Raw genomic sequence first — 23,789 nt, forward strand, 5'->3', positions numbered from 1 at the left:
TTATTCCTGGCTTGAGTAGAACAAAAATCATACATTAATAAACTGTAGCATAATTAAAATGGAGTTGACAAAACATCAGACCTGGCTGCATTGCACTGTAGAACTCAAAAGAGTTTAGGTCTGTATGAAAACAGCAATGCCGCTAGGAGAAACAGCTCACAGTGCAGGGATGGATGCAGCTGACATGTCACACAACCCTGCCTGCCTTTACTGCACCAAGTAGTGCTAAAGGGTTAAGAAGGCCATTTCCCTGGTACACTGCGTAACTTTTGACCAGTAGCACTGTTCTTTGGAATAAGGACCATACTGGGAGATTCATGAGTGTGTAATTTAGTTCTGACTGACTAGAGGAGAACAGAATAGTAAAACCTAAGAGATGGAAAAGATGAAGGATGTTGTTCCCTCCTAGTGCAAAATCATTCCTTTCAGCATAGTTCCTAGAATTTTATACAATCTCATGCTCAATGCCACAAATTACAGGATTGGGACTCCTTTCTTAAGAAACCAGTCTACAGTCTGACAGATGTTTCCATATGAAAGTAAATCCTGAGAATTAGCCCAGACTCTCTTTTATTTGATCACTTTTGCCTGAATGTTTGTGGCAGACCTTTAAGGTGTGTTTTGGACCTTGTAAAACTTAAGAACACTGAAAAACAAATGCAAAACAGATTGCAGGCTCTCAGGCTTGACCAGAGCAGTATTTTACAGAACAGAAGACTGGAGTTTAGAGCTGACGTATTGTTCCTTGGTTTATGTGTCAGCGAGAATAATGCAGCCCTCGGGCAACATGCTGACTTGTCTCTAGGGGGATGTTCAGCCTCTATCATTCAATAGTAACTCTGTTTACTAGTAGAGTGAAAGTATTGGCAGGAGTCTAAATAAAAGCATTAATTTCCTTCCTCGTCTTTATCTGGCTGCTAATGACAAGGAGACTGGACTTTTTTATAATCTGCAAAATAGAATATACCTCTCTCCACATCTCCTTTGTGATGAATTGATGATCAACAGCTAATGGCTGCTGGCTGTTGAACCCTGAGCACGGTGTTTGTCTGGGAGCATTTGAGCATTTGCGTTTCTGTAATTAATTTTTCCTTTATACTTAAAAAAAAAAAGTTCAGGGTTCTGAGAGAAAAAAAAGAAAAAAAAAAGCCTATTTACCAGTGAGCTTTAAGAATATTTTCTTATGCTGTATTCCCCCTCTATCCCTGTACACAGGCTTGACCCCACGGATCTATGGAATATGGGTGTCAATAGTACAAACTGATGTTGCTGGAACATGTGTTTAATTTGCATTATGCTAGCTCTTTTTATCTGGAGACTAGTTTTGCTTAAAACAGTTAACCATTACCATGTTTAATAATTTTGGTTCTTAATTTTCCATTGACATCAGAACCATCGCCAAATCTTTTTTCCCTCCTCATATTCCAGCTCCCCTATGTGAAGATGACATTCCCTTCCCACTTCTCTCCTATTTCCCTCCCTTCCAGTTTAACCAAAACAGGGCATATTTTTCTATTGGCTTAACCTTTCAGTAGGCTTACTTCATCCACAGAAAATTTTAACCTTTTACTCCAAAAGATGCCTTCATTCTCCCTCATCCCATTGACACAGAGCCCCACAATGACCCCATTGACTTTTGAATTCCCCATTAATTTTTTCAGGATTCTCACAGTTTGACTGTGGCCTTTCTGTCTCTGAATCACTTTGTATTGTGTACTTCCTTCTGTGCTTTTCCTTACCAAAGGGATTGCCTTGTCTTACAAGGCACGCACCCTACATTTCCTTACATTTTCTCATGTTGTATTTGCTCATGCCTCTTAGATTGTGAGCTCTGTTGAGCTCCATTTCCATTCTTTGCTTAGTACAATTCGTCTCTTGTAAAGCTCTGTATATACCCAGGGTGCTAGTTAAAAATCAAATAATAAATTCATTTACTTTACTTTTTTAAAAAGGTACAACATTCTCCTTCAAGCTAAGATGCATTTTGGAGCCACACAAATACTGATCCTAAATTTAAAACCACCCAACCACGTGCCTAAGGAAAATCTAAAAAAGTGAATCATGGTTTAAAATACAAACAACGATGGCCTTTTTTTTCCCCTCTCAGTCTGACGTATTGTATAATTCTTTTTAAACTGTAAATGTTTTACATCTTTGCACTGTATAGCTATGCTGCACCATGTAATTTTTTTTAGCTTTGTCATGTTACATGAGGAAACTCCATTTGACTTCAGCCGCATTGTATGGCCTACTGTACAATCCATATTGTTTTAAAATAAGTAGTTCTATAAATTGATAAAAAAGGCAGATCTGAAAATATTTTAACACTGCTACAATTGTTTTCGTGTGATGTTCTGAATTTCTATTATTTTGGGGACCTTAACTACAACACTTGAAGATCAACACAGTGCTGTTTTGCAATGAAATATAAAATGTAATACGGAAATTATTCATAGTGAGATAAAAGTCTAGGTTTATCGCTTATTAAATGGTACCTTCACAGTCTTTTGTCATACTCAGCTCTGGAGTTTGAATTACAAATCAGATGAAGGAATACCTGAGGCAAAAATGCTTGGGCTCTCAGATCCTGTAAAGATTTGGGAACCATCACCCCTCCTCAACATAAAGTCTTTGTTTGTAAAAACAACCTTTTGTCCAACATTTAGTGTCTGCTTAATTTCCACCTTTAGTTTTTTAAATGAGTGAACAGTAGCACTAGTATGCATCTGCAAAATTTCCTTCATTTCAGTCTATTGGTAAGCAGTTTTGGTTTGCAATATGCTATGCATATAATTGAAGAACTGTTTTAGGAAAAATTCTCAGATCCCGATTTTGTATTCTTTAAACACATAAACAGCTAGTTATATTTTTAAAAAATGCTGAAGTCAAAGGATTTTGCAAATGTAAAGATTCCAAGTTTGTGCTATACCTGTGCCTTTTGGCTGAATGCTGAAATTTTGCATAATAACTTCAGAAAGTATTATTAGTGACTGTGTATCCTGGGCTGGACTGCCTTCCACAGAAAGCTTCTTCCAAAGAGCAAGCGACCTGGGATGAGAGAGTCCCTTGGGAGACGGTCCTGAAGGGCAAAGGGGTCCAGGAGGGATGGACATTCTTTAAAAAGGAAATCTTAATGGCTCAGGACCAGGCTATTCCCATGTGCCGCAAGTCAAACCGCCGAGGAAAACGACCGGCCTGGCTGAATGGGGAGGTTTTGCTAGGACTTAAGAAAAAAAGGAGAGTTTATCATCTCTGGAGGAAAGGGCGGGCAACTTGGGAGGAGTACAGGGATCTTGTTAGATCATACAGAGAGAAAATTAGAAAGGCGAAAGCTCAGCTGGAACTAAATCTGGCCACTAGTGTAAGGGACAACAAAAAATGTTTTTACAAATATGTTAACAGTAAAAAGAATCCCAAGGAGAATATCTATCCTTTAATGGATACAGAAGGGAACGTAGCCACCAGTGATGAGGAAAAGGCCGAGGTACTTAATGCCTTCTTTGCCTCAGTCTTTAATAGTGAGTCCAGTCATCCTCAGGGTACTCCACCTCATGAGCTGGAAGGTAAGGATGAAGAGCATAACATACCCCCCTTAATCCAGGAGGAATTAGTTAGGGACCTGTTACGCCATCTGGACACTCACAAATCTATGGGACCTGATGGGATCCATCCAAGAGTACTGAGGGAACTGGCAGGGGTCCTTGCCAAGCCACTCTCCATCATCTATCAGCGTTCCTGGTCAACAGGGGAGGTCCCAGAGGACTGGAGGCTTGCCAATGTGACTCCCATTTATAAGAAGGGTCAGAGGGAGGATCCGGGGAACTACAGGCCTGTCAGCCTGACCTCGGTACCGGGGAAGATTATGGAACGGTTTGTCTTGAGAGCACTCACACGGCAGCTCCAGGATAAGAGGGGGATCGGGCCCAGTCAGCATGGGTTTACGAAAGGCAGGTCCTGCTTGACCAACCTGATCTCCTTCTATGACCGGGTGACCCGCCTAGTGGATGAGGGAAAGGCTGTCGATGTTATTTTCCTAGACTTCAGCAAGGCCTTTGATACTGTCTCTCATGGCATACTCCTGGAGATGCTGGCATCTTGTGGCCTGGATAAGTGCACTATTCACTGGGTGAAAAACTGGCTGGATGGCCGAGCCCAGAGGGTCGTGGTGAATGGGGTGAAATCCAGCTGGCGGCGGGTCACGAGTGGTGTTCCCCAGGGCTCGGTGTTGGGCCCTGTTCTGTTTAATATCTTTATTGATGATTTGGATGAGGGGATTGAGTGCACCCTCAGCAAGTTTGCAGACGACACCAAGTTGGGAGGCAGGGTCGATCTGCTTGAGGGTAGGGAGGCTCTACAAAGAGATCTGGACAGGCTGGATCGATGGGCTGAGGCCAATTGTATGAAGTTTAACACGGCCAAGTGCCGGGTCCTGCACTTCGGTCACGGCAACCCCATGCAGCGCTACAGGCTTGGGGAAGAGTGGCTGGAAAGCTGCCCGGCAGAGAAAGACCTGGGCGTGCTGGTTGACAGCCGGCTGAATATGAGCCAGCAGTGTGCCCAGGTGGCCAAGAAGGCCAATCGCATCCTGGCCTGTATCAGGAACAGTGTGGCCAGCAGGAACAGGGAGGTGGTTGTTCCCCTGTACTCGGCACTGGTGAGGCCGCACCTCAAGTACTGTGTTCAGTTTTGGGCCCCTCACTACAGGAAAGACCTTGAGGTGCTTGAGCGTGTCCAGAGAAGGGCAACCAAGTTGGTGAGGGGCCTTGAGCACAAGTCTTATGAGGAGCGGCTGAGGGATCTGGGGTTGTTTTGTCTAGAAAAGAGGAGGCTGAGGGGAGACCTTATCGCTCTCTACAACTACCTGAAAGGGGGTTGTAGTGAGGTGGGTGTTGGTCTCTTCTGTCAGGTGTCTGGAGATAGGACAAGAGGAAATGGCCTCAAGTTGAGGCAAGGGAGATTTAGGTTAGATATTAGGAAAAATTTTTTTACTGAGAGGGTTGTCAAACATTGGAATGGGCTGCCCAGGGAAGTGGTTGAGTCACCATCCCTGGAGGTATTCAAAAAGCGAGTGGATAGGGTACTCCAGGGCATGGTTTAGGGGGCATGGTTAATGGTTGGACTTGATGATCTTGAAGGTCTTTTCCAACCGAAATGATTCTATGATTCTATGATTCTATGATTCTATGAATGACAATCAAGTCTTTCATTTTCATTTGGAGGTCTGAACCGCTCTTGTTGGAGAGGAAGGTCTCTTTCGATGGAGTTACTCTCAAAGGCTAATGAAATTTGCTTGGCCAGCTAATGAGATGGCCTGACATGACCATCCTCCTCACAGATGAGCATTAGCAGAGTGGGCCTCAGCCACACCTGTGTTCACAATGGATCATCCCTTAGTAATGATCTGGAACTAATGGAAAGGGGTAATACAGAGCATCAGAGACAGCGGTCTTGTTTTAAGCTTAACATCTTAACATCTTACAATATCAGGAGTATTTCAAATCCCATGCCATAATGTACTTCTTTTCCTACAGGCAAAATCCAAACAGCTTGCATTGCTCAATCTGGGAAATAATTCAGTTAATCCAGTTTAATCCATTTCTTCTGTGCAAATAGTTTTTTAAAGTTTTCGAGAGAAATTTATACATGCCTCCATGAAGAAAAACAATGCCTGGGACTGCAAGGAACAAATGCAATCTTCTCCTGTGTAGTGTCCACCAGTGCATCCCAGTTTTATCCTGGAAGCAGCCCCAAGCTTAATGTGCAATTGGCATTGTATTGCTCCAGATTTTGTACCGTCATGATGAGAGGTCTTGGCCATTGCTAGAGTCATTATTGGCATTTCTACTGGGGCAGACAAGATGGCATGGATAAGTTGCTTGTATAAAAAAATGGAGCAAGTTAGCTGCATAAATACAGAAAGATTTCATATTTCTGTGTGTCTGTGATTTCTATTCAGCATCAGACTCTTAAGAATGCCTTTGCTCTTCTCTGCAGTAAAGCTTTCAGTAGTTCTGTGGTTGTTTTCAGCATTGTGTATATATATATATATATATAAGGTTACTGGATGGAGTAAAACCTGTTGGTCTTCCAAGCTGTAAGTCAGTTAAATCAAAGGTTTCTGTCTAAGCTAAAGCCAGACTGCTTGCCATCCTTTTCTGGTCTGCAGATACCTCGGTTGTTTGTTGCTCAGGCTTCTTAATCACCAACTTCCCCATGAAATGTTGCAATTTCATTACAGAATGTCACGCCTCCATGCAAACCCAGTGTTTAAGGAGAAAGCAGGAAGAGAAAAACAAAATTCTTGAGATTTGTGTTGGTCTTTCTATTCAAATGACTATGTGTGAGGGCTTTACGCAGATTGCTGCATTCATTTTTATGTTTATTTTTAATTTGTCAGATGTTATGACAGAAATTGCAATACTTCAGTAATTTTTTGCAAATATGCTGAACAAATCAGGAGTAGTGATACAATTTAGGTCAGTGCCCAAGAAGAAACACAGAATCATCAAAAGAAGCCTGGCTTCAAAAATTCTCTTTTTTTGGTGTTCTATTTACCAAGTACAAAATACAGCTAGAAATATAGCTGCATGGGTGAGGTACGGAGTGGCAAAAGAGGTAGCTGCTCCCCAGGAGCTTGCTTGTTGCACCTTCTTTGCCTCCGTGAAAGAGGTGTAAGTTGCTTTGGATTTAAGATCAGGCAAGGCTATGGATGTAGTAGCTACCATGGAGTATCTAGCACATTGTGTTGTAACCACCTTCGAGCCTTCCCCATATTTTTTATGTAGCTGTGCCCTTTCAGATACATTCTGTTTTCATTTGTGTGATGTTACACTGAGACTCCTCTTGCAATGTGTTAGGAGAAGACTACTTAATAAAGTTTTATCATTTCACACACATGCTGGCCATGCAGTGTGTCACTACGATATTAGCTGTTTCTTGGAAGACAGAGACCTACTGGGGAATTGATTCAGCAATGCATGTAAAAATGTGCTTTAAAATAAGTGTTTGATTCAATGATTTGCAGAGTCAATCTGTTACTTGTTGCCCTAGGAATACTAGGATTTTTTTCTCCCAACAATATACCCAGTAAAATGTTGTCCAGTGCAGTATAAATGGTCAAAGTGCGGCATTTCTGCCTCACCTAGACTATTTCTTTTGTTGAGACTAATTCCCACTTTCTTTGTCAATCATTGAATTACTGAATCTTAATCCAAATGATTTCTAATAATCTCTCATAATCCTAGACTAGAAGTGATATTTCTTACCTTTCTATACAAGCATTTCTGTCTTTCATTTATTATTGATGCTTATTTTAATTAGAGAAATTTTTTTTCCTGTTATATTTTTATAACTTTCAGTATGTATCACATTTTTCATAATTAAACTGTCAGGATAGTTGACTAAAGAGAACATTTACTGTACAATTTGTTTTATGCTGAATCAATTTGTAATGCTGCAGTTAAGCCCTGATCATAGAAGATATTCATGCATTGTGTGTCTTTGTTCTCTGCAGCCCCGACAGAAGCTCCCTTACATCCTCACCTAGGTAGGTGATTTGTCATTCTTACTACTAAAACTCAGAATCACTAACTTTATTATAATAAACAATCTGTAAGGTCATATGAAACTAGCTCTGGGGAATTCAAATAAAAATGAGACTCATAAAATGAATTGAATTATGTCTAATTCTGATTAGTTGTTTTTTCATTGTGATTTTTATTGCTGTTTATTTATTGCATTTGAACACTTGCAGCGCAAGTATATGATACTGCAGAGCTTTTCTTCTTAGCTATGTATTAGAGCATCTGTTTGCATGAGGACCAGGACTGGAGCACCTCTCCTATGAGGACAGGCTGAGAGAGCTGGGGAAGTTCAGCCTGCAGAAGAGAAGGCTCCGGGGAGACCTTATAGCAGCCTTCCAGTACTTAAAGGAGGCCTATAGGAAAGATGGGGAGGGACTTAACAGGGAGTGTAATGAAAGGACAAGGGGTAATGGCTTTAAACTGAAAGAGGGTAGATTTAGATTAGATATAAGGAAGAAGTTCTTCACTGTGAGGGTGGCGAGGCACTGGCAGAGGTTGCCCAGAGAGGTTGTGGATGCCGAATTCCTGGAAGTGTTCAAGGCCAGGTTGGATGGGGCTTTGAGCAACCTGGTCTAGTGGAAGGTGTCCCTGCCCGTGGCAGGGGGGTTGGAACTAGATGATCTTTAAGGTCCCTTCCAAATCAAACCATTCTATGATTCTATGACCCGTAACCCCCAGTGTGGGACAGCACCGTCACACCAGTGCTGGGTCACTGGGAGGAAGGTTTTGTCCCAGTGCACCTCCAAGGTGCACCCAGGAGCAGGGCACTGCCTCTCCTGCTCTCCAAGCAGGGCACGGAGCACACAGCAGAGGTCCAGCCCTGCACCAACCCGTGTGTTGCAATTTGATTAGTCCAGGACAGAGTCTGGCATCCTTGCTCCTTTTGAATAGTAGGTGACAGTTACTTCATTCATTTAATGGAAATATTTGTAGAGAAGGGTCTGTCTAATACAAATACAGGTGCCAAAATTTTGGGATTTGGGGGGTTTTTTTGGTCATCATATGTAAATGATACAGTAAATCTAGGGGGAAAATTGAAGTCCAAAGCTTGCAGACCGATGGTTAGAAACATTTGCGTAACATAACTCACAGTTTATATTCCTTAAATGAGCTGACCTTTACTGCCAGCTTCACTGACAGCAGCAGAGAAATTCCAATGAGCTCATGGATTTTTGCTTATGAGTTATCAGAATGAACCCCCTGACTATTAGAACTGTAGTACATTCACTGGGACATCTCATCCCTCTTTGTGCCAGTGTTTCCAAAATCTGGATTTGGAGGGATTTTTTTCTGAACTTTCAGAACAACCAACAATTTGGAACAAAAGTTCTTAAAAGATTTAGTACGTACTTGATGACTGCATCTTTTTATAGCCATCACACTTTGGTGATAAATTGGGGTACTGCTTAATTTTATTGTGGTACTATGATCCAGAGTAAGCAAAAAACCCTGTAACTGAGAACACCATGCTTTTGTGACTAGCATACTTTAAAAATCTGATTTCCTCATTTTACAATGCATTGCTTTAGCTCTAGGTAAGGCAACACTTAAAAAGCACTGGACAATTACACTGGATTTTTTTCATATAGTGCTTTCTTTTCTTTGTAGCTGAAATGCACAGTGACAGCATTATCCTACGAGATGACTTTGACTCTTACCTTCAGCAAGAATTGAATCCCACCATGTGGTGAGTTTCAGACTTCCGCTTTCCTTTATACATATTTGAGCAAATTACAACATTTTTGTTATTATAGTGAAGTGTTTGTATTATATTAATTCATAGATACCTCAGCTCACATTGGTGTAAGCTTATGTGTGTCTTAACTCCATTGGGACCTAAATATATTAGTTTATTAATTAATTGATTAATGTGCAACTGAGAAATTCTAAGCCTATTGAAGTGAGTGACAAATTCTCATTGACTTCAAATTTTGAATTAATCCAGAAATATAAAGAAGGACTAGAGCTGAGCTCAGTGAATGTTTTTGTATGAAGATTTTAATTTCTTGAAATCATAACTTTTCATGGAAAAGGTGATGAATTTCAATAATTAAACTTTGTTTTTTCATTTTTTTTTTGTTTATTTATTTCATGTTCATGTAGTACATGTTTCTGGTGAAGCTAACTACAGTAAAAATTCCTTCTAAACTGAAATCAAATGTTTCCAAATCATTCAAAAGAAAAAAATAACTGGAATTAAATACCTCCATCTAAATTTCAGCTGCTGAAAATATTTAAGGTTGATTTTTTTTTTTTTTGTGTGTGTGGAAGGCAAACTTTTTCAAAACTTTTGTATTGTATAGGAAGGAAAATCCTTCCCTTCCCAGCTCTATACAGCAACTCCCAATTGCTAGGATTTTTTCATTCATCGAGATTCCTGAGTGGGGTCATTCATATTATCACAGCCTGTGTCTGAAACAGCAAGCACAGGTTGTTATCATTCTTTAACCAGTAGATGCTGTTGGAGAATCTCGGGACTCCACATGCATAGTAAGACAAGTACAATTTAGGACAGGTCAGGCAGAAGCTTTATTAACTATGATCGTAGCGAGAGAGCACTCAGACAGCATCTCCCCCTCTGCTCCCCTGTTCTCTGCCAAGTGATTGCAGAGACCCAACCCATACACAGTTTCAGAAAAGAAGGAAAGAGGTGAGGAAAAACAATCATTTCAATGTTCATAAAGCCAAGTACCCATCCCTGGGAGGGATGGACTCTTTAAGTCGCTGCCACAATTCTAAGGACTCCAACAGTAAATAATAGGACCATATGGAGAGATGGCTGTTGGCAGAACCTGGCACACCCAGTATTATCTTAGGTCAGAAGTGGGGAGTTGGAAACAATTGCACTGTTAGCTTGTAGTCAAAAGGAATGTTCTTTTAGCAAAGATAACTCTTAGCCAGACCTCTCAATCTTAAATATTAATAATTTTACCACCACAATGATCATAGTGATAGAGTACCATTTCATATCATATATGTACGTATGTCACAGAAGAGGAAGTTATAGGTCTCTTATAGTACAAAACTGATTCTGTTATCTATAGTGAACATAGCTACTAGTTGTACTATACCCAGATAAACACATGTATCGGTCTTAACATTTATCTTCGTCTTATCGGTAGTTTTGAAGGTTGGAGTCTCCTTTTTTGATATGAGATTATTACTGAGTTCTCTATTCCTTCCAATCCTATTTCATAAATACAACTAATTTTATTGATTTAATTCATACAAGACACAGAAATATTTTACTGGGTTAGTTTATCTTGTTCAAATAAATTCTTGACAGGCATTTTAGCAGTTACCTGCATTTGTTAGTTAGGAATGTACATGCTCTGTGAAATCTGATTTAATTTTCCTTTTTAGTAAGGCCTGTCACAGTTTTCCATCTGTGTAGGTCTTTCACAGTTTCACCATCTTAGGTAAAAAGATTGTGCTTTATGGAATTTTATGGATATTTTTCTTTTGCATATACTTATTGTAGTACTTTTTAATATGTACCTACTATTTTTCCTCCTTTTGTATCATCTCTTAAAAAGTTTTTCTGGACAGATGCATTAAGGACCTGGAATACTATATTATAAAAAACTCTCTTTCTTTATGGGAATTAATAGATCAAGGACTCTTAATGGGTTACAGAATAGCTGCCAAGGTAGATAGCGTTAGCAGCAGTGTGTTAAATGGACTTAAGTGGAGAGAAATGAGATGAGGCATTATTTCCCTGCAGATGTCTCATAACTCACAGAGAGGCCTGTCTGTTGGGAGCCTCCGTAATTTATTTTTCCATTGCTCTCTTATCTTTAAATTCATTGTTGCTTTATAGAAGTCTCAACAGAGAAATTTCAGACTAAAGGAGCCCCCAGTCTCCTGCTCCTTTTGTCCCCAAGATTTGGATTTGGTCCCTCTGGGATAACCTTGATCCACCTTGGTTGGTGGGTCAGTGCAGAGAGGTGTGAGCTGGGAGAGAGGGTCCCGAAACTCAACACAATCCTGAGACAGATTTTCCTGTAATAACACCAGAAAGCCAACATCTTCAGCAATACTAACAGAAGTGGAGCACAAATAAAAGAAAGCTGTAATGAGGTGTCATGAGCTTTTCTGCGTAAAGGACTCCTACAGTAGCTCTGCCTCCAGTGAAGACCCTCTTAGTGGCAGAAAGCTCATTCTCATTTGATTGTCTAGTGGGACTAAAATCAGGGATTATGAAAAGTTTACACCATCCACCCTAAAATTGCATTTTTTCCCCTGGCAGCTGCTAAAATCCCATCTTTACCACAAACAATTGCGGTAACTGCTAGAGCAGTATTTCCAGCCCTGCTCGGTCCCTGGTCTGCTACGCTTGGAGTGTGTAGTGGCAGCTGCCTTGTGTGCACCAGTACTCCAGCAGTGCTGTGTCACCAGGGGCCAGGTAGACTAAGCCACTCTAATAATTTCTGAAACCATTAGTTGTGTAAAGTTGAAAAGAGGAATATTTGTACTTTCCTATGATCTTTTATTCCCCAATCCCACATAACACTGGCTTGGATGTGATTAATATTGTCCCACTCCTCCTGATCCCCTTTCTGGCATGTGCAGCTCTGGCAGAGACCTACAGTCCAAGTGCACAAGCAAAGCATTTTATAGCTTCTGTGTGTGTCTAATTTTATGAGTCCCAGCAGAGCCTGTGTGTCACTCCATCGCTGGGAGAGGCCTCATATCAAATATCTATTTTGCACAAGGGCACTGTATGATTTCAAGAGTGACTGCCTGTTTTTTATGAATTTCTGCTCTTTCAAATGCATCAAGACACATCCTACCCAGGAACCATCTGTTTCTTTGGAGGCTCAGGAGCAGGGAAGGAGTGGCTACAAGTGTTTCTGGAGATGCAAGGGGAGGAGAAAGGGAAGGCTGGGATGGGGCTCTTTATAAACAGAAAAATCACAGCATCTGGGAATGGGTTGCTGACCTAAATCACAGTTTGCTGATTGAAAGAAAACAGGAGAAACTGCTAAAGTGGGAAAGGACAAGGAGACAAGGAGGCAGTGGAAGAGGACGCATAAGGAGAAGGAAGCAGGGAGGATTTCTGTGCTGGGAATGCAGGAATGAGAGCATGTCTCATCGCTCTCATTTTCTTGGGACACAACCACCATGAGGATTTTCTTGCGTGGTGTGTCCAACTAATTTTTATATTCTTTTCTACCAGTGTGGAATCATGTCAGAATATGATTATTTCCAAAGTCTCCAACCGGTAGGCACAAGCCTGCTTACTTAAGCAAAGATTTCCTCATTTCTTGGATCTCATTTGCCACCAACTTTACAAAGATCTCTTTGGCTTGTGAAACGAGTGTGCTTCACACATTCATAAATGCCCAATGTATTTTAGGTCTAACATGTATTAGCTGTGGAAGTTAAGGTAGGTAAGTGACTCCCACTCCACGGTAATCATAGCACCGATGGCCATACTAAGCAGTTCACAGCTGACTTGCGGAACTAATTAGACAGTAACGTTTAGTGCATTTTTCAATAAAAAGTCTAATAGTGCACGTGATTGGTGGTACATGAGACTTGCTGAAAACTGGCAGGATTGGTTTAGTTCAGAAAGCTCAGGAACCATGAAAGTAATTTATTTCCTCTGTAGGGAAAGGGAATCTGCACCATGTACTACTTGCCAGGGAAGGGCCAGGGAATGGCTGGATGAAAAGAGGACCAATATGGGTGGTATCTGTAAGACTGTCTAGGTCATTGAGCACCTGTTTCTGTGACTATCTTGCCTCCATGTAACCTCATAAAATTGCACAGGAGAGTATAAAAAAGGTGCTATATAAGAAGTAAAACAGGCCAAGCAAGAACAAATCTAGAAAAAATATTGTGTTTACTCCTATGATAAATGATTTAATGTTGAGACAAAAAGGGGGGAGAAAGAAGATGCGTGAATTAGTAAAGAAGAGATGCTAGCATTAATGTATGTTTTTGTATAAAACAGTTTTAACAGTAGGGCTGTAGAGAACATGAGATTCAGTATGTTTAAAAAAGAAAGTCTCTGTACAGAAGCTTGTTGCTGGCTAAACTCTCTTTCCCAATTTGATGCCATGTTTCATCTCAAAGCCTATCAGCTCTTCAAACAGCAATCACTTACAGAAGACATACCCTTAAAAAATGACATGAAGAAAAGCTGAGCATGTAAAAATCAATCAGTAAGAAAGAGGTTCCATCACTTCTTCATGGCATATGAGAAATGAAGAGGTACAGTGGTATTTCCAGTGGCAAAGAGGTGGAGGAAAGCTTTGTGACAGGAGAGAGAAGTCCTAAAGTGGTTTCCAAATTGCACTAAAACTGTGGGATTAAACTTCAGAAAGATTTATGTTTAAAAATTTCTTGGCAGCTTGAGATGTTTATCTTCTTTATAGTCCAGACATCACAAAAGACATCAGTCAATATAATGTCCACAAACTCAGGTATTGTAGAGGGAAACGAGATGACAAATAGGGATGAGGAAACAGCAGATGTTTCCCCTTCAGCAAAGTGAAGAACAATAGCAGAGAGAGGTGGGACTCTCTAAGCCAGAGATGAGAGCAATGGCAGGTCTGCAGAGAAGACATCTAGATGAATATGACACATGTCAGCAGTGGCAGCGAGTGCCAGCTGCGAAGAGAAAGCTGAAGTGATTTTAACATGCTAAGATTTTAGACCAGGCAGGTGAGAAAGATAATGTAAAAAGCTGCACCCAGCCGGGGCGATTAACTGTCTCCTGTTTGTATAAATGGAAAAGAAATTAACCTTCCTGTCTACGCCAGGAGAGGAGCAAATTGGGTCGTTTCTAAACATGCAATACTATGACGATCATCTAAGGAACAGCAGATCAATTATCTTAATCTTCATGCATTCCTGTCAAGCTAGTGAGCAATTTATTGTCAGAGATTTCAGTTATTCACCACATCTCATTTCAAAGAGAGCACAAAGGTTTGAATCAGGATTACCAACAGCCATCCAATTTTTTGTGGGAGGCGTCATTCTAGAAAAGACGAATGATGATGAAACAGCTGTATTAAGAAGGACAGTGTTTCTGGATTTCCAGACAGTAGTAGAATTACAGAAGTAGAATAGAAGAACAGCTGAATCACTTTGTATTCATTGAAATATGAGAATTACAGAATCAAAATATCTCTTGGATTATGTGGCCTGACCTTTCACAAGGAACTAAGTGGTCCCTACCTAGTATTCATAGGCAAAATTTTCCTGCCATATCTGTCTCTCCCTGCACATATCAGGAGTTCAGTCTGATGCTCCACTACAAAACTCCAAAATGTAGGGGCAGATAATGAAAATAATGCTCATAAACAGCCAGAATCCTACAGAATTCCAGGTATTATTCTAGTTCCTGTCCCTCTGTTCTTCAGTTATCGGAGTTTAGGGATCAGGTGAAATTTAGATAGCGACAAAACACATCCTCCATGAACTCTGTTTCTGTACTTTCTCTTAAAGTACAATTTCATTCACTCACGCTCTCTTCTTGCCTTATATTGAGAAATAAAATTATGGGCTGACTGTGGCTTCTATAAATAAGTATTAACTCATTGAAGTGTATGGGAACTACATTACTTCATTAGAGGATTTAGTTTTGCTGCTTAAATTCAAAATCCTAAATGCTATGAGTGTGAGATGCTGAATGACTTTATTGACATGCTCGTACAGGTACATAACTCAAGGATTTTTTACATCTGACTTTGTTTCGGGAAGTGGAGCTGAAACTGACCTTTAATAAAATCTCAGAATAAAGGAGGGATTTGGAAAGTGAGAACAAGGCATTTATGTTTGACTTCTGTAATGGACTTGGGCATAAAAAAGCCAGTCCTGTGCTGAATTCACCCAGGACCAACTGAAGAGACCCAAAATAACAAGTGCAATCAATTATTCACCACATCTATGCATCTGAAAACATACCATCTCTCACTCAGCAGATCTTAGCACTCACAGACCTGCAGGGTATTGTGCAGGGTATTGTACGCAGCCCAGAGTTAACCCATTCCGCCAAAAGTTACCCACACTTTGCTGCCCCGGGAAGCCAGGGGAGTGGTGAGGAGCCCCAGTCTGCTGCAGGAGCAGACCACGAGGTAGCTCCACTTAGTTAAACACATACTTTAAAGATTAATTTAAACATTATTTCTAATCACTACCTGGGTTCACAGCAGTCCATCCTCCCTCCCTTGCTCAGAACTTTTGCATGCGTGGCCCCTGCAGGGAAGAGCTGTGTTACAGCAGCTGGGCTGTAGGAGCCTCTTGGTGCCCAGTTTTGGGTAGGGTCTGCAGCCTCAAGTCTGCCCTTTGGGGTAAATAACCCTGTGGGCTGGAGGGGGACTGGCCTTAACCCCTTTTCCTGACCTGTTCTGTATGGTAACTCCGCGATGGTGGGTTTACAAATGCTGTATCAAAAGTGCAGTAAAGATTTTGGAAGAAGAGTAACTTCAGCATAAATTATACATGTAAGAGTTCGCTTGGTTTCCCATGGTGTGGTGTTTTGCAGTCAACGAGCAGGGACACTCCTTTTTGGAGGGGGGACAGTTTGCAGAGAGCAAGTACTTATTTGCAAGGGCCTTTCTCGAGAGGCAGCTCTAGTACGTCATACATAGAGTTGCTCAACGTTTATGTTCAGCACCATGATAACAAAACAGTCCAATTTGTCTGACCACCAAGATACAACAGTCTTATTTTACAGTTTACAAGCCCGATGCTGTCTCAAACATACGGTTTCTGATTTCCATTTTGAACGTGGTGTGTTCTTCCTGCAGGTCTGAATGCAGTAACTGTGAGGTAGGAGAGCAGTGCGGTGTGATAATGCACGGCAACGCCGTCACTTTCTGCGAGCCATATGGTCCCAGAGAACTGGTAAGTGAAGCTTATCTGCTGGGACTGGGACTGGAGGCTATGAATTGAGGCTGTGTCAGCTGCAGAGATGTTGGTGTGCTTTGAAAGTGTGTTGTTCAGCAGAGAGGCTCTTAGGCAAGGCGATAGGGCCATAGGAGAGCACCCCAGGAACACCCCAGTGTTTTAAACTATAGATGCTAACCAAAGGTTATTGCAATAGCTTGCAAAGGAAAGTCTCTTGATCCGGTGTGCATCCAAGTTATTTAAAGTATCTATAAAATACTGGAAAGGCAAGGAAATAGAACTGTGTTGTCAAACTGGCATCATTCTCTTTTTGTTTCCAACAATGAAATGGAGACAAGGTTCATTTTTCTTCTCTTATTTTATTAGCTGTGTCCTGTTTTTTCTTGTCGCTGTTGACAAATGTTAATTTGGTTGTAAAACATCACTTGTGAACAATGCATCCTACAGACTTCAATGCAGCCTGGAACAAGCACCTGCCAGTCTCAGGAAAGTGTATGTAACAAACTGAGTCATGATGAAGGGGACAGAATTAATTTCTTTGGGGGGTAGTTTGGTCATAAAATTGCTGTAAGAAACAACATGGTGCAATTTGCATTAACTTGTGATCATCTGGGTGTGGAAAATGAATAGAAAGATATATATCCAATGCCCACATGCTAACGCTGGGCAGCTAGCTGCAATGATGTACATAAAATGGGAGTTTTGGAAAGAACTGAGAAATTGAAAGGCCAGCTCAAAGCCTGTGTAATTCAAAGTTAATTTTCATGTTTTCAACAGTCTTCTGAGTGGAGGGAGAGACTGATTACAGCTATTTGAAGAGCATACATGGAAGTGAGCCATAAAACAGAAGTACTTTTGGCCAGGCATCTTCTCTTCATTTCAGACACTGACAATTCTTTTAACAGGGTTAATTTTACATCCTTAACTGAGACCAGAATTCCATAAATGCAATGCAGATATTGCTGGTGTAGTGACTGAAAGTAATAAACATATATAAAACTAATTTAGAGGCTTTACGGATAAAGGAGAATTTCAGTCATTTCCCTCACAGCCATCTCCAGCCGGGGAATCTTGACAGGGATGCTAAATTGCTTCTCTGCTACTTTGAGTGCTATTTGAATGTACTATGCTTCATTAACTGCCTTGAGAAGAGATGCATTGTTTTACATCCTGTGCAAAAATGAAGTCACACCACTGGGATATTTTTCCCAATTTTTAAACTCATTTTTAGTTGTAGTATTGGGCATAGGTAGCACTCCTTGAAAAACAATCTATTTATGACATTTAGCAAGCCCAGGGTCCCAGCTCTGAGGGTTTTAAAATGTTATTAATTAGCTGTCTTCTCCCTGCTGATATGTAATTTAGACTATCCTTAGTAATCACGAATTGGCTCCAAAATTCAGTGTTGGACTATATTACCATGTGGTAATATAGCACTACCATGGCATCAGGAACTTGAAAAAATTTATTATGATGCCAAAGTGGTGTGATTAAATAATCAGCTGAAAAAATCATTATGCTTATAAACAGTTAGCAGCCTAATAATGAAAGTGTTTATAAATATTATGGCAGTGTTGCAGAAAAATCAAATCCTTCTGAAGGAACATGCTAATGGCTTAACATTTTGGATGGGCACAGGATGGTGTTCATGCCAGAGGTCTGAGATAGTTTTATTTTTGAGTATGGACATAGGTTTAAAGCCCTATTTTCTTAGAACCAACTTGTTTCTGATTTGTAGTCATGTTTCAGCGATTTCATGACATCTCTTCCTGTCACAAATTTTAAAACCTGTTTCATTTCTCCAATCATTTCGCATTTTTATTCTATCACCCTTACTATTTGAATCCTATTCTGTCCCTGCTTGAAATGGCTCTTGAAATCTCTGTTTCTGTTCATGGCTCCTAGTGCCACATTATTGCTTTAAAATACTTAGTCAAGAAGAGTTGAATTTGCAAAATATATCAACAGCTGTGACAGCTGCTGGTTTGCTTCCTTGATGTCCGTCTCTTCTCCTGACTCCCAGCAGCCACCTGTTACTGTAGGCAGAGGGTTTTTTTCATACCAACTGTCTATGTCTGTTGGTGAGAATTTACCACTGGCAAAATCCTGGAAAGATGTATAGCATCAGAGATGTTGCAAGTGAAGGAAAACAGCTATTGAAGGCTCCCTACCAGCCTCTCTGCACTGGCTGAACTCAGTAGTCCTTTGCAGAACTTTGCAGAAAGTTTTTAGTAAGTCTAATGCTTTTCTCTTAAGCATTACTGAAATGATTCACAACATAGTCTCTTTTAAGTCTACACGAATGCCTCTTCTGTGATAACTGATACATTTAATTTCTTGGTGATATGAGCCACTGAACATTGAAAAAGGGTTTCATTTTCAAATTACAACTTGCACAACATAATTAATTGGATGTAAACTAATGTAATAGGTACTCATAACTCAAGTCAGAAAGCACTTTATTATTTGGCATAATAGGTGTGATACCTAATACTGAATTGATCCTGACAGAATGGACTTAAATGGGGATGTGACTGTATTTTTTAAAGGAGTTTTGTAAATGCAGCTTCCCTATTTTTGTTTAAGGACTAAAATTACCTGTTAGGAATATTCCAAAGAGAGGAAAACTGTATTTTAAGTAAACGTACGCTCATACAGATAGTGCCAAAGTGCCAAATTTTCAGGCAGTTTTAAAAGTTGCTGTTTGAGATGATTGTGAAGCCTTGGGAATCTGTCCTGCTGAATCTGTCTTAGTTCACAGAGCATTAACAGCCGTGATAAATTTCCTAAATTTCCATGCACCCTCCTAAATCACATGTAGTCTTGTTATCAGCTAATCTTCAGTGCATTTCAGTGAAGATCCCATTCTTTAATATTTATGAGGACTTCCTCTCCATATGTAATATGTATGTAGAAAAGAAAAAAAACACACCAAACCCCCATGCCAACTCATGCAGGTCTCCATCCATTATTTTCAAAGGCATCATTTAATGAATACATCAACTAGGTGCATGCCAGCACTGGAAGAAGTCCGGTCCCTTTTGCTCTTCTGTATCACCACCTGTCCCATCCCACCAGGGGGAGAGGTGGTATTCATATGAACATTGGTGGGCAGCATGGCAAACCACACCAGAAAATGAATCCAGGTTAAAACTGACTTGCAAAGGGAAAAGACTATTAGTTTAACAGAAGTCACTATTCAAGCTGATTTAACGTGTAGCTACCCAGAAGTTGATGTTAGTACATGGAATGGAATGGAGGGAGCTGTCACCTAGAATCTATTAATCATATACATTTGAATATACATTCTGAATATACATTTGCAAAGATATGAAAATTCTTTTGAAAGTCTCCAAAGACAGAAAAGCCAATACAAGTGACTGAGAGAGAACATTTGTTCTGTGGCAGTGGAGTCCTAAATAACAGTCAGAAGACATCTGCATTTAGGACTAGCTTTTGTTCAGTGTCATGCAATGATGCACAGGGTAATAAGGAACTTCAGTTGTGACAGAGATCTCTCTCAGCAGTTTTGATGTTTATCTGCATAGTAGATAATTAAAGAGCACAGGAATACCTGATAATGGAAGAATCTCTGCTTTCACTGTGTGACTCAGAAATTATGCAGAAATTGTACTGTTCATCATTACAAAATGCTGATTAAATTGCCATTGTAGTACTGCCATAGTTAATGGGTGCTTGAAAGAATGTAGCATCTTCCAAGTCATTAAGTCTAATCTTTACTTGGGTGCTGGGTTTTTTAGAAAATGACAGTTTAGTGTCCATGAGCTCAAATGTTCATCTATACTTTGCAGATTACCACTTTTTTTCATTCTTATCTACTGTTCAGTTACCTCTACATCACTCATACAAGCAAAGAAGGAGGATCATTCAAGTCCTCCGGGTGCTCTGCCTGGAGCTGCCTCCATGCAGATTCCCAGCTGAGCTCTGGTAGACAAAGCCTGCTAGCCCTGGGACCTTACTTCTGGGGCTGAATTTGCTCAGAAGTTTGACTTCTCTGTGGCATATCCATGATATAACGTGGTGCATGGATGCAGATCACAAGGAGCACATCCGATGGAAGATTCTGTCTCTGCTTTCATGGGAAATGACATGAATTACTGGTGTGTAGGGTCTGACATAGGAGGACAACTCCAAGGTCTTGAAATCTAGGATGCAGGTATCACTGGCAACAATATCAGATTAATTTATTTAAGGTGTTTGCTGTCCCTGTTCTACCAGTTAGATGACTTCTTTTATGACTGTGTAAACTTACTGTCTGGCCAGGTCATGCTGTTTTTCTTTTTCTCTTTTGATCTAAAGTTGCCATTGTCTTTCAGCTTGTACATTTTTCCTTCAATGTAGCCTCTAAATTCTGCTTATAATGATAAATTATATCTTTGCTGGGTCTTTTGCTAGTGAATTAACCAAACTTTGAGTCTCCTCTTTTTGGGGTGACCCTCCAGTTGGTCTTTCTGCTTGCTAAACATTGCAATGATTTTTCAGCTCTTTGACAAAATAATTAGATCAGGCAGTGTTTTTAAGCAGTGCTTCTGCCTTGCTTGTTATGTAGCAATATCTTTAAGTCCAACTTTCAAAAGGAATTGAAAATAAATAGGTGTCCTTCACAACACTCTAGTGCTTCTTATCTTATAGTATTTTCAGGAAAACAGTCCTAATTTGAACTACTATAATATGGGGGCATTGAAAGAAGGGAGAAAGAAAAGCCTCAAAGAAGGGTAGTGTGCTAAATAGGGAATGAGCTGCTTGGTGTTTTCTGCTTGTTTCTATGTCTTGGTTGGATGTCAACAGTGCGTAGATGCTACTACAAAATTTCATTGTATATATTACGCAGTATCACCAAGGTTTTGTTTGCTTTGCTGTTGAAGACTTAGGTTCTGTTATTCCCTCTTAATATTTAATTTTATTATTTTAGGTTTACTTAATGTTATTTTTGTTATTTATTTATGGTAATTTTTGTTCTTGTTCTGTGCCTGGAGAAGTTAAAACCATTCTGTATATACAGATTTATGCTAAGCTGACCATAAACCACAGGGTTCATTTTTTCAATCTTCTAAATACTGGTCAAGCACCAGTGTTTCACGTAAATGTGCTTGCTTTGTAGACATTAATATGATGAACGAAAAAAATTTCCAGCTTTGACATATGATGAGACATCAATAATCAAAATGACATAACAGAAATGTCCATGATCACTCAACCTGAAAGGGTTGGCAGTGAATAGTTTTATGCACTGGAGATCTAGGTATCCAGAGAGTTTCCATGCTTTCAGAGAAGAATAAGTGATGAATGTATTGTTTTGCTGATCTAACACAACCTCTCTGCTATTTGCTTTTCTTCCTGTAGACCACCACTGGCCTTAACACAACTACTGCATCCGTCCTTCAATTTTCCCTTGGTAAGTTTAGCTTACTCTTTCACCTGAGAAAGTGTAAAAAGTCATTTCTGCAAAGGAAGATGGCCCTCAAGTTCAGGTTTACCTTTCTGGTTGATGTTCCACTTGACATGAGGGATTAAAAAATCTTTTAAAAACTGCAGCACATTCATTCATCTCCTAATCTAGAGCTCCTAATCTAAACTTTGACAAGGAGAAACTCCAGTGGATACTCTGATGACGGGAGGCATAGTCATGTTCGGGTTTGGTTTTATTTTGGATAACCTTATAATCTCTTGCTCTTTCTCTGAAGTGTGATTACTGTTTCTAAAAAATGAACTTTTTTAACATTTAAGACCCTTGCTATGTTCCAAGTTATGGGTGGGTAGAGCTGTTTTTAACACATCTGTACAAACAGAATAGGTTCATATTGTTGTTCATATTATCAACAGCGTGGTTATACACTGTATTACTTCGAATACCTGCTGTACGTTATTGCACATTTTCACTGTGTAGCTGTGGCTATAAATTATGGCAGAAGTTCTGGCTTGGGCTGAGGGCAAATTGTGAACACATTTGATTTGTTAACTCAAATCTCAGTGTTCAAAATATGAAGGAAAAATGTTTTTATGGTATAAATGGTTCAATAAAAAAGCAAGCAGGAATTGTAGCCTGCTTCCTCTGTGGACCCCTGGATATGTGTTTCCAAATCATATTCCTATTTTTAAAAAAGTAATTCTCCAAAAGTATCTCAGCAGATGTGTGATTAAATTCTGGAAATCTCAGCTGGATCTAAGAGCTATCAGGTAGCTTGGGAAGCAGCTTGTTTTTTTTAATGGATTGGAAGTCAAAATCCTAGAAGGCTCAGAAATATGTCATTTAAATTTGTTTTTATCTGAAGTTGTTCATTTGACTATTGAGGTCATCATTACCTGTCACCCTGCAATTGACTGCAATGTTAGTAGTTCTAAGGATTGGTATCTATCCTTTTATTTTGAATTACTGTTTTAAAAAAGCCGGAAGAATGTATCTACTCCTAAACTGAATTATTGCATAAATATTGGGCACCTGCAGTGAAAACCAGCCTAGAGCTACCCTCCAGTTTCATTCAGCCAGTGAAAGGGGAGCAGCTCACTTGATCTGTTAGGATGTATTGCTCGCCTGCAGAAGCCCGCCCGCCCTTGGCTGTGCCCTAGGATAGGTGAATTTTATAATGCTGCAAGTTTGCGATGATGGAGGAATTTTGTTTTTCAGGAAAATTTACAAAAATCTTCTATGGATTATTCTTACAGTGGCCCAGCATGGTTAACAGCAGTGTAAGCTGAATGGATTGGTAGGTAAATGTTTGCTGTCACAGCTCGTTGGCTGGTGTTTGCTGCAGGTGAACTGCAGAAAGGTGCGGGCTCCCAGAAGTTCCAAAATTAGACTTAAGATTTCATTAGTAGCCTTTGTACCTATCAGCTGGGGAAGGTCAAATAAAAAAAGGGTAAGAACAGGCTGAGTAGGAAATACCCTATATGACTAGATTGTCATGAATGTGTGGTAAGAACACCTTAACATGTACCAGTAGGAACCAGTAAAATCCCCAGTATGATGGAGCAGGAGGGGGTGAATGCACATCTGAGTAAATCAAATTTCATCCTGAAGTTCAAAATGTATCACATTTCACTATGTGCCTGTGTTGAGCTTGAAATACAGTGCAGATTGGCTTTGTAACTGATAAAAACTGGCATGAGTCAGGGGACTGCTGCTGACCTCAGCAATACTTGGCTTTAAACTCATAAATCTAAACTAGGCATTTGCCAGTTTCCAGCTTATTCCCAAATGTCCAATTTAATCATAACCCTATTTAGGAATTCATCCAAGGGAATTGTCTTTTTTTTTTAAAGAATTTTTAACACTTTCTATCGACCACAGAATAGCTTAAGCTGTAATCTTTTGGGGGTATCTTT

The 23,789-nt window shown here is 40.0% G+C and overlaps 1 protein-coding gene across 2 annotated transcripts in view; it reads left to right on the forward strand.

The window, feature by feature from the left end:
* RELN (reelin) overlaps window positions 1–23,789 on the forward strand; it is a 307,068-nt gene that overhangs the window by 129,051 nt on the left and 154,228 nt on the right. For both annotated transcript variants that reach the window (XM_052789505.1, XM_052789506.1), the window contains exons 5-8: window positions 7,514–7,546; window positions 9,192–9,270; window positions 16,346–16,442; window positions 21,810–21,861. In XM_052789505.1, coding sequence (XP_052645465.1) covers window positions 7,514–7,546; window positions 9,192–9,270; window positions 16,346–16,442; window positions 21,810–21,861 — 261 coding nt within the window. The remainder of the gene's footprint in view (window positions 1–7,513; window positions 7,547–9,191; window positions 9,271–16,345; window positions 16,443–21,809; window positions 21,862–23,789) is intronic.

Source organism: Harpia harpyja, chromosome 6 (assembly GCF_026419915.1).
Source record: "Harpia harpyja isolate bHarHar1 chromosome 6, bHarHar1 primary haplotype, whole genome shotgun sequence".
Taxonomy (NCBI): Eukaryota; Metazoa; Chordata; class Aves; order Accipitriformes; family Accipitridae; genus Harpia; species Harpia harpyja.